Source organism: Mobula hypostoma, chromosome X1 (genome assembly GCF_963921235.1).
Source record: "Mobula hypostoma chromosome X1, sMobHyp1.1, whole genome shotgun sequence".
Taxonomy (NCBI): Eukaryota; Metazoa; Chordata; class Chondrichthyes; order Myliobatiformes; family Myliobatidae; genus Mobula; species Mobula hypostoma.
In genome coordinates, this window is record NC_086128.1 from 56570439 (window position 1) to 56588019 (window position 17581).

Below are 17581 nucleotides of genomic sequence, written 5' to 3' on the forward strand. Positions count from 1 at the left end.
TGGTTAATATAGCCACAGGGACCATTTCCATTTATATAGCAACTTTGATATAGTAATGATTCCAAGGACCCCTCTCATATCCAGAGTACATAGCATTAGGATCTGACTAACATCAGAAATGAATGGGTTTTATGGAGCGCTTAAAGGGAAGAAAGAAAGAGAGAGGAAAAAACGTAAGAGATATTAAGAGGAATGAGGATTCTACAGGACAGATTCTGGGACTAGGTGAAATATTGTGAAGGGTGCAAGTACGGGATATTTTAGGCTAATTTATCGATGCTTACAGAAAATCCCCCCACATATTCAACGCATATATCACAAAATACACTCAGTGAAAAGACGACATTTAAGACAATAACAGGGAATCTTTGATACAGATAACGAGAATTCATTCTTCACGCTGTGAATTTTACTCTTCAGAAAACAATTAGTATTGTTTTAATTAAAGGTGCACGACGATAAAAGCGTGTTGGTTTGAACAGAATGCATTTTGTAGTGACTGCATTTAAACGTCAATGCATGCAGACGGGTCCCGCAAGGATTTTACAGGACACCTGAATTATATTAAATGTTGAATATAGGAATGTAGAACTGAATTTCTTAGCGTATCATATAAGGTTTGGAATACAAGAAGATTTAGTCGCATCTGTATCAGGTAATCAATCGATGATGTTCTGACTAGTTTCATTTTGTGATATTCCTCTTTTGGTACTGTATTTGCTTTAATAAATGTGACTGCTTTCACAGAAGGTTGAAGATTCTGCAATTGTTTTTTTTCAACGACGGTTTCTCAATTCAAACAAGAATTTCTAGACGCAACATTGCTTGGAAGTCAAAACAATGCCGACCAAATTTGGAGATGACGTGAGATAGTAAATATTTTGCTGTATGCTTCATCGTGCCAACAAACCTCTCCAAAACTGTACTCTTGAATGTGTTGCAAACAGAACACAAGAAAATAATTTGTCAGTGCATGAATAGGATCTTAAAACAAGGCGGCTGAGCAGCTAACCGTATACTCTTCCCTCTTTCTCGTGCATCTTCAAAAGGCCTCAAAAAAGCTGCATCCATCATTAAAGATCCCCATCACCCAGGACATGCCCTCTTCTCATTGCTGCCATCGAGGATGAAGTACAGGAGCCCAAAGACACACACTCTACATTTCAGGAACAGCTTCTTCCCTTCTGCCATTAGATTTCCGAGTAGACAATGAACCCATCTACAGTACATTACCTCACTATTTCCTTTTTTGGTCTCTTTTTACACTATCTATTTAATTTAATTATTAGATATATTCTTATTGTAATGTATAGTTTTATTGCACTGTACTTTATAGCACTGTACTGCTGCCACAAGACAATAAATTTCACATTTGTCAGGGGATATTAAGTCTAATTCCGATTCTGATTCCAAAATAAGATGGTTTACTGAATCCCCAACAATTCACACAATTTCAAAGTTCAGAGTAATAGTTAAGGCATATTTTAAAAAGCGAGTAAAATTTTCAGTGCTTACAAAGTGTATTCAAGATAATATATCAATACAGTGTATGATCAGATAATTTAGAAGCAATTACAGCATTGTTACAGAAGGGACTAAATCGTCAAAAGGTACTTTTTGTGACAGTGCATTGCTAGATAAATAGACAATCAAATTAGAAGGTAGGAAAGTGCGCAGAGTTATTATGGGATTTGCAGGGAATCTCTTAAATCAGCAAAAGGACTAACAAATGTTGCAGTATTGTGTTGGTCTGGACATGGAAAGGAATCGGAGATGTGAGGTATGTGTGTGACTAATGCTCCTTAGTAATTGAAGGTAAAGCAGTACTTTCCGTCTTAGCAAAGTGATGACAAAAGATTCTTTCTTGTGTTTTTCTTTTTGTTTCTGTAATTAAGTTGAAGGGTGAACGTTCTCATTTTAGTAGCAATGTCGAAAGTTAGCCCCTTACCTTGCCAGCAGACTAGCAGAAAGCTGAAAGGATTTTTAAAAATTTGCAATCGAAGATAAATTCTGCTGTTCTGTCACTAAAATCTCTACTATGCCGTTAATGTTGCAAAAAGCAAGGGGGAAGGACGGTGTAGGTGTGTGTCGCATACATATGAAAGCGTGTGTCCCTTTATGCGCTCGAACATATGTAAGTAAATACACAGTTACAGAAACGATTGTGTGCTCGAGTGCGTTAAACAAAGTTATATATAAATACACGTTTGTGCAGTAGTTGTCAGCGATAAACAGGTGTGAATTTGCGAGAAGTTGCCAGTGCTATTAAGATGGGTGTGTGAGAAAGCATAATGTTTAAAGCGACAGATGTCTCAGAAGCAGAATCTGGTATCACTGGCATATGTCGTGAAATTTGTTGTTTTACGGCTGCAGTACATTGCAATACATAATGAAAGAAAAATTATAAAGCCCAATAAGAAATATATATATATATATAATAAATTAAATAAGTAGAGCAAAAATAGTGAGGTAATGTACATTGTTCATTCAAATATTTGATGGCGGAGGCGAAGGAGCTGTTACTAAAACGCTGAGTGTGTGCCTTCAGGATCTTGTACCTCCTCCCTGATGGTAGCAGTGAGAAGAGAGCATGTCTTGGGTGATGGGTGTCCTTAATGATGGCTGTTACATTGTCTCTGGCAGAATGTGAAAAAAGATGTGTTTGTGCGTTATAGGTATAATTATCCGTTAGAATATAGGCAAGAATGTGAAGACATGTGAACGACAGAACGTATATGAATAATATAACGTGTGTACTCGGAGCAGAGGGCGTGTGTTGGCAAGAAACGTAGTAATTGTTTGTAGACCTGAGTTATGTGCCTGCAAAACATTTGCGCTAAAGGAGATGTAGTTCGTGTAGTTGGAAAACACTACTTGCTATGCTTTGCGCATTAGTTGCTTGTCCCTCCTGTTGGACGCGGTCTTTCAGTGATTCTATTGGATTTTCTGGGTATGCCCGCAAGAAAACGAATCTTGGGGTTGTATGTGTTGACGTACTTTGATAATAAACTTACTTTGAACTTTGAACTGTACATGTAAAACCTAAAGCTACACACACAAAATGCTGGAGCAACTCAGCAGGCCTGGCAGCATCTATCAAGGAGAATAGACCTTGGACATTTCGGACCGAACCCTTCATCAGGCCCGAAACGTCGACTGTTTATTCATTTCCGTAAAAGCTAACTGGCCTGTTGAGTTCCTCTAGCATCTTGAGTGTGTTGCTCTGCATTTCCAACATCTGCAGGATCTCTTGTGATACAGTCAAAGCTAATGTTTGCTCGCAGACTTTGCCTGACTAGTCCGAGAGGTCGTTCGCGAGATTGATAAATAATACACTAAGGAGAGAACAGGGGTGTTCACCACATCTACATACAGAATTTATTTTTGCATTGTACTTCTAGGGTGGGGTCAGTCTGGTGAAACAGTAGCAAAAGTGAAATTTGCCAGCCCAACCCCGGAGGTTTCATTGATTGCTTTAAGGTGAGAAATACAATGCAGGATGTGATATATTTCAATACGAGAATTTAAAAAAACATGTAGCGCCGGGATCTTAATGAGGGGATGATTGACACTGAACACTAAACAAAATAAGTATAGGTTTATATTAGTTCCATATAAGAGGAGTGTCCCGTAAAGGTGAGATTACATGTCTTGGACTTTTCTTTTGTTCGTACACAATGTATACCTGAGAATGTTTGTACACATTTGAGTGTTTGTGTGCAGCTGTGCATATTTTAGAGAGATCGAATAAGATCACCATATTGTGTCTGTACCCCTGATTAACAATCACTCCATTCTCAAGACTTTATAATGGCTATCGGGTAAATATTAGCAGGCAAGTAACTACGTAAAGCCTCCGCCATGGGCGGTCTCAAGCCCGGCTGCCAAAAGAGAAGGGTTTGACATGGGGCTAGCAACCCCATCCTGTAAAATCTCAGAGCTACAGAAGCTCCAAAGGCCTCATCCCTGGGAGAGGCCGGCTACACCAAGAAGATGGGCTACACCTGGGGACAGCATGAAAGACTGGCCCAGGGCAAAGGACTCTGGCGAGCTGCTGTCGGCGGCCTGTGCCCCACTGGGGGTGACGGGCTTAAGAGAACTATGGTAAACTAGAAAAAGCAGTTTAACGTTTGATTGCATTCATCAATTAACGGTAAAGGAATATCAATTTCTGTATTATAGAAGTAGGCGGTGACTCTAAACGTTGTTAATTTCCAGTTGCAAGCTACTATAACTCAAAAACTCCATTCTAACTACACAGTGGAAGCGGAATGAATCTCCGAGAGACCAGTGAGATTCCATATTCAAGGTACTTGCACTATCATCTGGCACGGGATCTTTCCCAAGTATTTCTTGCATCTGCATCCTGTTATTTGGGGATTATTGTGACATAATCTGGCTTTCTTTTCATTATTCAAGGAGCCCGGTTGTCCAGTGAGACGTTGTATTTGTTACGTGGATTTTAAAGACTTCTGTCACAAAATGGCTGATGTCAACTTTTATATTCGAAACATAGCTCGTCGTATTAGGTGGAGTAACTTGAGCCCGAAATGTTATATTTTTTCTTCAAAAGACACGCACACAGAGACATGGATGCACACGTATATATCATTCACATATGTGCTTGGCGACCCATTAATATGCACTGTACGATACAAACCAAATATGCGGACACTCGCACATAATCTATAAATATATACAGACAGACAGGGACACATACACACACACACACACACACACACACACACACTCAAATGCCATTGTGTGTGTGTGTGTGTGAGAGAGAGAGAGAGAGAGAGAGAGAGTGAGAGAGAGAGAGAGTGAGAGCACGCAATATATGCACGTGTGGTTCTGTATTTCTACTCGGGTATGTGTATGTGTATATGCAAATACATATTGATGAACTGGGACACAAAACATATGTATGTATTTGATTTAAACATATGTATACCCACACGTGTAAGCGTGTACGTATGTGAGTGTAAAAGTGTGTGTGTGTGTGTGTGTGTGTGTGTGTGTGTTTATACAAATTGGGTACATTTATATAAACACATATCTACATTACGTACGAATGTTTACATGCAGTCATACCCACATAAACATGGGTGTTTTTATGCAGAGGGCTGGATGACAAAGTTGATAAGTGAATAAAGTTTATAGATAGACAGACTGAAACATAGATAGATACAGGAGATTCTGCAGATGCTGGAAATCCAGAGTAACAAACACAAATTGCTGGAGGAACTCAGCAGGCCAGGCAGCGAATTTGGAGAGGAATGAAGATTCAATGTTTTGGGCCGAGTCAGACAGAGAGATAGATAGGAAGGAACACATATCCTTATGTTTTAGCCGAACTACGAGATGGCTCGCCCTATTATGTTATTATTCAACAGGGACTCCGAACTGGACCCACGGCTTACTCTGTGCAAAGTAGGGAATCCAAAGGGCGAAGCTACATCTCAACCCTACTCTTTGTCTGCCTGCCTGGCATCCAGCTCTGACATCGCATATTTACCCTGGTCACAGTGCCACACAGGGTTATTCCTCCCCCCACCTCCGTATCCACCCCAACACAGCCCATGTCTATTTACTTCCCGATTAGGCTCGGATCGATCACGTTAATGCCTTTTTTTAAAGTTTAGGGCATCTGTTTGAGCGTGAAGACTCAACGTGACTCAGGGGTAACCTGATCCAAAACAAACCATGGCCAGAGAGAGAGGGAGAGTGAAGCGAATGCATTTGAAAAACTGCATGTATTTAATAGAATCGTTCGGGCAGTGTTTGAGCTGCAGTCCCTGCCTCTTGCAGAGAAATGCAGCAACAATCACCTGGTTTAAAACCGACAGTAATAACTTAAAAAAATAATCGCGCTCTCGGTATGACTTAGTACTTAAAATATTTTGAGTAAAGAGGCAGCATATGCTGAAATTGATATTTAAATGACGAGGCTGTAAGCGACTTCCTGCCGATAAAACAAATATATGTGTGAGCGAAAGAGGGAAACACGACTCTTCCCTGAGAGTGTTGCAAAAATAGTTTTTTTAAATGAAGTCTGACAGCGGCGTTTTTCGTTGTTGTGTGGATGATATGTGGGTCACACAGTCGCGTCAAAATGGGATTCTACTTTCATTACAAAGGCAGTGTTTGACTTTCGAAAAACATTGGTTGGAATATTGAAAAATAACGCTTGAAATGCCCTCAATGAGTGTGTGTAAAAAAGCGCGACTAGAGCAAAGAAATGTTGTTTTAACGGGTGTATTGGGAGCTCTCAGGGTAGATCAACGTAGAGAAATATCCATATGTTCCCATTTTAGATTTATGTAACAGGTATCCTGCTGGGTTACTTCGAACTTCAATACCTGCGTTAATGTAAAGTGATAAGGGCAAGATCAATAACATTTTATATTGTGTCGCTTCTAGATGAAATAAGTGGAAAATGAGCAGTTTTCAGTCGTCCTTAGCCAGAGGAGTAAACAGTAAGGAAATTGTCAGTCCCAAATTTGTAAAACATAAAGCGTTTTCTTTATCTGCAGCTACTGAAATAAATAAATGAAATTTGAATCAGAATCAAATCAGGTTTATTATCCCTGACGTATGTCGTAAAAATTGTTATATTTACGGCAGCGATACAGTGCAATACATTAAAAAAACTATAAATTAGTTTTATAGTTGTGTGTATGTGTAGTGGGAAAGAGCAAAAAATAGTGAGGCAGTTTGTAAATGTTGCTCAAGATTTCCAGCATCTGCAGAATCTCTTGTGTTTCTGTTTTATTTTTGTTTGGAATTCAGCACGATTGTGATAATGTTGGGACTCAATATTTTATATGATTTCCCCCTTATTTATGAAACTCGTTTTATCCTCTCGCTACTCATTAAGGTGCTTAGAAACTGCAGCCAGGCTGTTTTCTGAAGCAGTGATTTATAAATTGAAATGTTTCACAAGTTAAATAGTGAGTTCGTGTTCATGGGTTGCTTTATTGTCCATTTAGTAATCTGATAGACACATGGATGTTTTACATTTAGGGATCTCGTTTTCCTTATGAATACAAAAGCATGTTTAATCTGGAGTCGGAGACACGACGATTTCGTGTGTTTGCTCTTAAATGGTGCTGGCAATGATTACAGGAACTTGATCAATAGTTTGGTGAGCTTAGAGATTTTCCTGCCAGTATGAATTTCTGTGTGATGTATATGAATAAACTATTTGTTCGTAATTGTAAAGGCTAGATCAAAAGTGGAAGAAACGGGAAACAGAATAAAATTACAAATGGCTTGTAAAGGTGAATTTCAGCCACTTTACCTGAGAGGAAAAACTATGACAACCTCTGTAAGGCAGCGCTTAACCCGCGCAAAATGCTGAAGGAACTCAGCGGGTCCAGTGGCATCTATGGAAAAAGAATAAAGAATTGACGTTTCGGGCGGAGACCCTTCATCAGATGTCGGCCCGAACCGTCAATTGCTTATTCCTTTCCGTAGATGTTGCCTGGCCTGCCGGGTTTCTCCAGCAGTTTGTATGTGTTACTCTGGATGTCCAGCATCTGCAGAATCTCTTGTGTTAAAGCTTAAACTGCGGTTTAATCAGCAATTAATACCACTTGAATTAATCTCATTTAATGAATCCAGGTGGAGCGAAAAGCGTTTTCCTTTTTTTCAGAAAGCACTTCTAAGTCTATCCTGGAAAACGCTGGATTTGGATCTTTGTACTATTTACGGTAAAGAATAAATAATATATCAAATTCATAATCACAACTGCTTGCACATATGTACTGGAAAATGTGGATTTCAGTTCTATTTCCTTTAACGTATCATCCAGGTGGTCTTATTTAAAGAATGGATTAAACTCAGGCACAACACGTGGTGCCACTGATCTGAGTTTATTTTGGGGGTAAAATTAAATAGTTCACGATGATACAATGAAGTTTAATTTTAAAGAACATTCAACATATAATCTACTTTAACAGTAAAGAAAACGCCTTCCACATTTCGGGTCAGTATTGAGTTGCAAAATTTCCGAAAATTACCCTGTAGTCGTCTTAAATATTTAGGCCTTTTGTAACTGTTCAGTTAAAGCTTTTTCTTTTAAAGAACGCTCCAAACTAAAATGAAAGATGACATTTATGTTTAGGGTTGCTCAAAATGCTTAGATTAGGAAATCTCGTGATTCTATGATTTAGACACTGTACCTCGGGGCGATTTATAAATATACGCATTGCGAGATGAAGAGATGTTCAATTTATTAGCATACGGTTTGATTTACGGTTGTGGAAGAATATATGAGGTTCAGACGTCATTGAACATGCATGTTGCGATGGTCGTTTAAAGAATCCTGGTACTCCACATAATAAAGAAAACTCGCTTTAACAGCGGAAATGCGCGCAGGATATATTTAATGTGATGTCTACTTGCTGTTCGGGAGGTTATGAATGTTTGGGGTGGTGGGGGGGAGTGGAGGTGGAGTTGGAAATGGGGGGGTTGAATATCGGCTTTTATTGCATCACATGTACAAAGTGTCCAATCAGCTTTGAGTTGAAGGAAATTATTTGGTGGAGTGTCTCTGGACAAGTGTGGCTTTTATTGAGGACTTTACTCTTGGAACGAAGCGGGATGGAGTTGGACCCCCCCCCCCATCTTAAATAGCTCGTCTAATCGGGGTTTAGTTACACCTTAAATCAAGCGGGCGCCTAAGTGCTTCGATTAAATGCAGAATTGTTTATTCCAACCTTAGTGTCGCTCTCTATGCGAATTATTTAATATTAAAAAAAATTTAATTAATGGCAGAGCCGGCCTCACTCTTTTTCGTATGGCAAGTACAATGGTTGGGATTATTCCAAGGTGCGTGGATTATATCTCAAGTGTTACACTGGATGGATTTCAGTTTGGGCATTTGGAGATGTTCGGCGTTAGACTGGGTTACCTACGAATTAACGGCAAGCAAATGTTCGCCCTGTCTCAAGTGCTAGCTGATCTCTTCAAGCATGTCCCCAGGACCACGATCCGAAAAAGAATGGAGTACCTGAAAATCAAAAGGCGTCGCTGCGATCTGCAGGAACTACGGACTCTCAAAGCCATGAAATCCGTGCCAACACGGGCAGTCAAATGCACGCTCATTTCCAAAGAGGACCTGGAGGCTCTGTACACGGTTTACAAAGACCCCGAATGCACCAGGAAGAAACTCAAGGTAAAAGTGAGGGAGAAGGGACATTTTCCCAGCCGCCAAGACTCCAGTTACTTCTCCGACTTCTGTGGAGAGAGGACGGTGTTGCGGACTCGGAACTCTGCCGTGCCGTGCGAGGAGGAATCCAACCGAGTTGTCGAATCAACTGAAAACGGCGGCCTGTTCGAGCGACCCGGCTGCCGATCCATCACCGATCCAGCCGGACAAGGCTTCACAAACTATGAAAATGACGGAAAATCCAGTTTCTGCCCGCTGTACCGAGAACGGGACGGGTTTCATCAAGACGAGGGCAGGTGTTACCCCAGAACAGTTCAACCCGCCATAGCAGTTCGACTCAATAGGGCGGGCAGTCCCGTTCACTTCAGGGCGAAATATTCTTGTTGCAATCAGAGCAAAAATGCGGAAAGTGGATTTATCGGTAACTATAATTCATCCTTACCGCCACCAGCTTTGAAGTCTGTTAAAAGGATGGTTCTTTCCGGGGATATAAAGGCTTTGAGTGGAAGTCCCTGCGCGCAGATGACTCAGGGCGCCTCTCTGGGATGTTCCAGCGACTCAGACTGCAGCCTAGATCCAGAAAACGACTCGGATTTCGGGTCAACGGACGAAGACGAAGAGGGAGAGTCGCTACTGTCCGGCTGCAGTAGTGACGACGAAAGCTCTTCGGCCTCCGATTCCAGTTCGGCTTTCAGCGGTGCCTCCTTGCACAGCATCCGCTTCAGGCAGGCCACCTTACCTAGTCTCTGTCACAAGACCCCTGCTGTCCCGGGGCAACCCGGACCGGAGGAGAGGCCGGAGCTCGCGACAGGGGAACGCCAATCACTTTACGCTGGAGGTGCTCCCCAGTCGCGCCCGTTTAGCCGCCAGCCGGGTTACTGGCCCTCGGGCAACGCGACCGGCCGCCAGAACGCTCTGAAAATTGAGGCTGAAGAGGTCGACGCGTCACAGCCGGAGACGGCTAGAAATCCCACTCTGACCCCAAGCTACTTTGCAAAGCGTGGGGCCTCTCAACCCAGCCACCAAGAGAGCTCGCAGCCTTCACAACAAAGGGATTTGCTGCATTCAGATGCACGGTCCGGTGCATCCACTGCACTCTGCCTCGGCATCAACTATTTGAAAACCTCCGGGAGGGACGAGGGAACTTCACCAGCTGCCAACACCCAGGCTGAAGGGAGGATTAAACAAACTTTCAAAAGTTCTGATTTAAACCAGAGTTCTACAGTCACCAGCGCTGCCCCGGCCCAACAGAATGTCCAGAGAGTCTTCGATCCCATCCACAGATCGGGCTTTTGGAAGTTGGGAGAGCGCGAGAGTCCGGGGAACTATGGCCTCAACCGAAAACGGCGGAAAGCGAAACACGTCCAGGGTATCCACCGAAATGAAAATGGCGGAGTGCAGTTTGCGAGGGGCCACGGTGCCTCCGTCCACCGCCCCAAACACTCTACCTCAAAAGGAGAACAAAACCGCAGCACTTTACAGAGCAAAGCTTCGACCATTGGTAGGTGGGACAATGGTGCAAAAAAGAAACAGGTTTCTTCCAGGCGTGACAAACAGCTTAACTCCAAGGGATGCTCCGCGAAGACACCTGACAGGATTCAACCTTGGGTGACCGCGGCAGGCAAGAGGGCGAATTTGCTGAAAGACGCGTCGAAGTGCAAACGAGTCACTTGCGGATTAGCAACGCCAGTAAAGACAGCTTTTAGCCTCATGGGGAATTTCCCCTCGCCACCCTCACTGGTTGTGGGGGACGATGGTGATCTGTGCCCAGCCTATTCGTTTTGCTCTGATCATTCCTGTTCAATGCAGAAAGCTCACCCGGTGTGGAGATGGCAAATCGGGGGCACCGCCATCCCTCTTCCGCCAAGCCATAAATTCAGGGGCTTCAGCATTTAACCCGCTTGGGTTTGAACATGAAATGGCTGCGAGTGAGATCTGCAGAGTTGGTGCTAATGGGAATGACCCTGAAAGTTATTCTATTTATGACATATACAAACTGTTTGGAAAAAAAACAATCAAATCGGGAAGTATGGTTTACAATGTTGTATGAATGAGAGTCTTTCTATCACGTCACCTCAAATGAAACTCAGTCACAATCCTAACAAAGATCTGTCACATTCAAGCAAATTAAATATGGCACGTGCTATTTTTTTCGAGACTGAAGTGTATGGGAAAAAGGAATTTAGTCCAAGGATTGTACAAGCCTCTCTGTACCTTTGCACTATTGATCGTCCTTGTACAATCGACCTATATACATGGGAGCCTCGTTGGGTGAATGCTTCAGTTTATCCAGCGAACACGATCTCAAACAATGCGTTTAAACAACAAAATAATAACAAATTTCAAACGTACATTCAATGTAATCAGTATGCATTGTAGAAAGTGAAAGGATGAACGGAGTTTTGTGATTGTTTTGTTTTCCTCTGGATAACTTTGTTTTTAATATTAGGTAATCCCAAAATGGAACAATCTTTTAGTTTTGCTTATCTCTGTTCCCTCGTTGTGTTCAGTAGGCCTTAATTAAAAATAAGCAGAAAATAGTAGTAACAAAGCAAGAGGAGGGACCATCTGTCATCTTTTATAATGGGTGGAATGTTCTCATAAAATTTTACTGCATTTCTTACATTTTTAAAATGTTTATTTTCTCTTAAAGTCGTTACGTAAGGATGAACTATTCTGAGATTTAATTTAAATTCTGAGATTTAATTTAAGACATGGTTCAGTTGAGATTACACTGAAGAGGGAATAAAAACGGGTGTGTGTGTGTGTGTGTGTGTGTGTGTGTGTGTGTGTGTGTGTGTTGTGTTGAGGGGGGGTCCGACCATCGTTCGGCCAGAATGATTAAATTTCTATGATCTCTCTTACTTGTATCTCTTTAATAATCGGATGTATAACTTGCAGGGAAACACGGTAAGCTCCTTCCGTTTAGATGCAAATCAGTTGTACTCCGGAGGAAGAGAGGTTAATGCATCAGGGCACCAGGACATGCATTAATGATCAAACCCCCACACAATCCTCCAATCAATAGTCCCTTTCAGAATGACTCGAGACGAAATGCCATTGTAATACCTTTTGGAAATTAAAAAACAACAATACTCAGTTGTTATAAGAGTCATTTGTTTAATGTTCCTCATAGAGCCGGAAAAATGTTGAAAGGTTTTGCACTTAAGTTTCTTTCTGTCCTTTGTGGTAACTAGAAAGTCTTTCGGCGGCAGGATGCTTGTTTTTTCACGTGAGAGTCCATGGAAAAAATATGGCGATGGTCTTGCGTGTTATTTATAGTGTTTCTGTGACGGTGCTAGGTAGATCTGCTCAAAGATCGGTTTTGAATTAGCGTGATGCAAAACACATTGAACGCAAGTTGTTGTGAGAGGGGCCCCAAGCTTTTCTCAAAAGATTTTAAAATCTATTTCTCCCGCCCGCCCCCTCACTCCCGGCGCACATACTAAAATTTGCATTTCTGCCAAGATGGTGGTCGTTTATTTACATAAAGTAGAGTCCAGAGTGAAGGTATCAGCTCAAATTACTCTCATCCTTTGGGTCAGAGGAACTGCCAAATGTCACGGATGCTGGCTGTAGACAAAAACAAGAGGTCGAAATTTTGCACACATTCGCTTATTGTGTCACGGAAGGTAGATGAAAAATTAGGCTTAACTGGAGAAGTTGTTTTAAAGCAGCCCCTGATACAGAAGGGAGAGAGAGAGACTGCTGTTCTTTGTCGGCAAGGGAGTGTGGGGTGGCTGCACTCAATGTAACAGAGCCTTTAAAGGTTATAGGGAAAACAATCGCTGGGAGAAAGGACGAAACGATCCCGTGCATTTTAAACGCAAGTCTCGCGGTGATAAAAAAAATAATAAATTTCACGAGTCTGAACAATTTACGAAATCTAAAGATATCGGAATGGGTGAAATGAGTCCTTTACAGTGGGAAGTTGTAACCCGAATTCGAGAAGCCGACACGGTTTCCAAACCTTGTTTGACGCAACTGCCATTTTCCCACAAGGAACAGATTCTAATCAGTAGTGTTTTCTACAAGATTCTCGTTTTCACTCAGAAGAAAATATCTTAATTTTGAAAGTGGTGGGGTTAGTGGGTAGGATTTTCAAATGCATGAAGAAAATAAAGTTGATGCTAAAGGGGCAATTGCCATATCAGTTGTCGAGTCCTACGCTTAAATCGCAGGAAATAGTGTTATAAAGCCTGCTTGTAAAGATGAATGACAGCCATAGCTTTGTCAGCGACATACAGCAGAGTAAATTTTGATTTTAATTAGATTCCCATTCCACCAAATGCAATAACTTCAGGCGAGGCCATCACAGAGAGATAAGCAACGGATGATTCTGGCCGTGGTCTAATTGTTGGGGGCTGCTGGGGTGGGAGGGGCACAAGATAAAGTTAAAGTGAAGTATGAACTGATCAGAAATCATTCATTGTAAATACTGTCTGTACATATTGTCTGCAATTGTAAGACGGTTGTTTGTGTGGATGCATGTTTAAAACAAAGAAAGATAAATAGATAGACAGAGAGAGAGAGAGAATGTCCTGATGAAGGGTCTAGGCTCGAAACGTCGACTGTTTATTATTTTCCATAGATGTTGCCCGATCTGCTGATTTCTTACGGTATTTTGTGTCTCCATTGCCCGAGATGACCTGTTCCTATTCTTATGTGTCTAAATGGTAAATAGCAAATAAAAAAAATAATTTCGGAATAATTCAATTTAAATTCAACTTTCAGAAAAATAGACAGATAGATGCATACATAGACACAGATAGATACGTATGTAGATAGAATGATAATTAGATAATACACAGATAGACATATAGAGATAGATTGATGGTGTTAACTGAGTGGGTCTCTCTATCTCTTTATACTAGTTTATCTTAAAGGGTTTAATGCCCAAGGAGTCTTCTTTGATGTCGATGTCGCTGCTTGCTTGCCTAGCTATTTTCAAGAGTGTTTGTACTATTAGTCTATCTGTTCTTGTATGTGCCTGCCTGCCTTATTTTCAGACTGAAAATGGAATTGTATGTCCTAGTGGGCTGCTGGAGCGAAGGTAGCACAAAACATTTCATTAGACCGAAAAACCATGACAGGATGCAGATTAATCGAACCTATTAGTCCAACCATTCTTAAATAGGGAGCCGTAGTTTTCAGGATATTACAGGGAGCCCGGGCTTACAGCCAGACTTTGATCAATAGTAACATGATCATTGGGATCTGGCTAGGCAATCGGTTTTTCTTACCAGGTTGAAATTGGAACTGTGTTCTGGAGTTAGGGTACTGACTTCGGCACTTATAGTATTATGCAAACGGATTAAAATTAATATTTATGGTGAACACTCCGGCCGATACTGGATATAACCTCAAAGACTGCACCAAAAACTCTTACATAGTTGATTTGTTGATTGTTAATAATTAGAAACGGGTCTTATTTTCGATTGAGGAAATATGAACCATTCTGCACTTGGATAATTCTCAAATTGTATTTACGACCGACCGACGAATGTCTCAGTCAGAGCAGCCCGTTGAAGTGGAAATCCGCCCACCCCCCAACTCACTAATCCCCTCTTCCAAGTACAACGTCACTTTGAGCCTTGAGGCCGTGATTTCCAACGACATTCTGAGTTCTCGTTGCAATCGCTTTATGCCCACTTGCATGATCCAGGTTTTCTAGCTGATTAAGAGCTGAATTGGATATCGAGAGCTTTTCAATAATGAAATACGTAGAACGATATTGTTGCCGCAAATCACATAGATTAGGGGGAGTCGGCGCATTAGATTCAAGATTTAAGATTCCGTATTGACATTTTTAGTGCACGAGTGTAAAGGAGAACGAAATGATAGCTGCGCCGGATCCGGGAATTAAGTACACCGAGTTTGGATTGCAGAAAGAAGCAACATCCTAGCGGAGAGATTCGGGGAAATACAAGCCACAATATTTATAAATAATCGATTTCAACGCATTGTGGAAAAGGGGAAGGGTCAGCAGCGTTGGGGAGAGGGGGAGAGTGATTGGAAGAATATTCCAGACAAGGCATTAAACTGGTGCCATGGAGGTGTCACTTTTGACCTAGGGGACGTCACCCCTAGTTCATGGAGGTTGTGCGTTCAAGTCGCGCTGAGGGCATGATCAGAAAACTCTCGATTAAATTCCAGTTGCACATTACGCTGCTGGGAGTACTGTATTTCGGATACGCTTTAAACTGACTCTAGCTGCTCTTTCTGATGGACGTAAATGATCCCACCGTAGTATTTCAAAGTAATTTAACATCGCGAAATTACAAAGGTCCTAATCACATTCCTGTGTGGGCGCTTGGTGTGCTCAATCTGGCTCTACCTCGTCACACTCCAGAAATATGTAATTGACTTGCACAGGATGGCTAGATAAATTAACTTTATTCACCATTACATTTACATGTATTAGGACTTTGATGTGGTGTGTTGGCGCAAAATGCAACAAAAAAAACAACATTCAACTATTATATAGAATAATCACATAAAAGTATAGTTAGAAGTATAGATATGGAATAAGATGTGCATGAGTTCATAAATACCAGCATGTATTTACAATGTAAATAGCATTATAAAAAGTGATTTAAAGTGCTTGCAGTACAATGCAGTGACGGGTCATAGATGGAGGGGGTGGGCTATTAACAAGAATGCTTGATCAGATGAACTGCCTAGGAGAAGAAAAGTTTAAGATGGTATGAAGTTTTTGTTTTTATAGCCCTATTGCGCTTTCTAGAAGTGAGCTTCTGGAAAAGGCAGTTTGCTGGGTGGGTAATGACATAGGCAAGGGCCCCTTTTAAGAATCCAATTAATTCAGTTTTTTTTTAAATACTCTAGATAGTCCCAAACGCATTTACAATCAGTTATCTGGTTTTGTTAAGTGACGAATTTTAAATGTAGACATTCGAGATATTTCGGTTATGTCGCTATCTTTATTACATACTTTTCTCAGTATTACATCTGTAAATCAGCAGAGCAACACGCACAAAATGATGGAGGGACACAGCAGGTCGGGCAGCATCTGATGGGGGATTTTGGCATGAAACGTCGACTATTTATGCCGCTCCAAGATGCTGCCTGACCTGCTGAGTTCCTCCAGCACTTTGTATATGTTACTCTGGATTTCCAGTGTTGCAGAATCTCTTGTGTCCATATATTTGTCAGTCTGTCTATCTACAAATCGATTATTGTAGCTCACCAATCGGGGTTGTAATCCAAGAGAGGTAAATTTAAACTCTGAGACGGCATGTACAAGAAGGTCTCACCGGTTCTTGGTCGTGATCTCATCTTGCATAACACAAAGTAAAGTTACTCCCCATTTTCTTCTGCGACAGTTTACCTCTTTTAATTATATCCCATATTCATAAAGCAAAGGCGTAATCACTGAATGAAACTATTGTCTTGGAAACTAAAGCTAAAACACTACTTCTGCAAAACAGCAGCACAATGGAGTGAATTTGTTAATGATTCAGGGTTGGATAACCTCAAAGTTCCAAGTAAATTCATTATCAAAGTATACATATGTCATATATACAATCTTGAGATTCATTTTCTTGCGGGCATTCACAATAAGTACCAGAAACACAGTAGAATCAATGAATGACGGCACCCAGCAGGATCGACAAACAACCAATGTGCAAAAGACAACAAACCGGGCAAATACAAAAAGAAACAATAATAAATACATAAAGAAGCAATAAATACAAAGAATATGAGATGAAGAATCCTGGAAAGTGAGTCCATAGGTTGTGGGAACAGTTCAGTGATGGGGCGAGTGAAGTTGAGTGAAGAAATCCCACTTGATTTAAGAGCTTTGTGGTTGAGGGGTAGTAACTGTTTCTGAACCTCGGGCGTGGATCCTGAGGATCATGTACCTTCTTCTTGATGGTACAGTGAGAAGAGAGCATGTTCTGGATGGTGGGGGTCTTTCCCCTACCATCAATGGATGCTGCTTTCCTACGACAGCAATCATATTTAAACAACTGTGAAATTTGGAAGGTACACAGTTAGTCTGTCCTTTAATCCAAACCAGTCACACATGAATATTAATGTATTCAGCCCTTTTCTTCTACGTAAAGTGTGTGCACCTGTATAGATAAAACTACTATGTTTTGGCCTGTTATTCAAAGAAATAGTACGGCAGGGTGGTGGTTGTTAATGAGAGGTCAAAGGAGAATGCTATTACAGTGCCAGCGACCTGGGTTCAATTTCCACCACTGTCTGTAAGGAGTGTGTACATTCTTTCCCCGACTGCGTGGGATTCCTCTGGGTGCTCCGGTTTCCCTAACGTCCCAAAGGGTTAGTATGTTAATTGGATATATGAGTGTAATTGGGCGGCGTGGGGATGTTGGGCCAGAAAGTCCTGTTACTGTGTTTGTTCTCTAAATACATAAAAATAAA

The 17581-nt window shown here is 41.3% G+C and overlaps 1 protein-coding gene across 1 annotated transcript; it reads left to right on the forward strand.

The window, feature by feature from the left end:
- The first annotated feature begins 7784 nt into the window (after positions 1-7784).
- LOC134340620 (SKI/DACH domain-containing protein 1-like) lies at positions 7785-12296 on the forward strand. Its single transcript, XM_063038066.1, has one exon. The coding sequence runs from the start codon at positions 8801-8803 to the stop codon at positions 11066-11068; it is 2268 nt and encodes a 755-aa protein (XP_062894136.1). The 5' UTR covers positions 7785-8800; the 3' UTR covers positions 11069-12296.
- The last annotated feature ends 5285 nt before the right edge of the window (positions 12297-17581 follow it).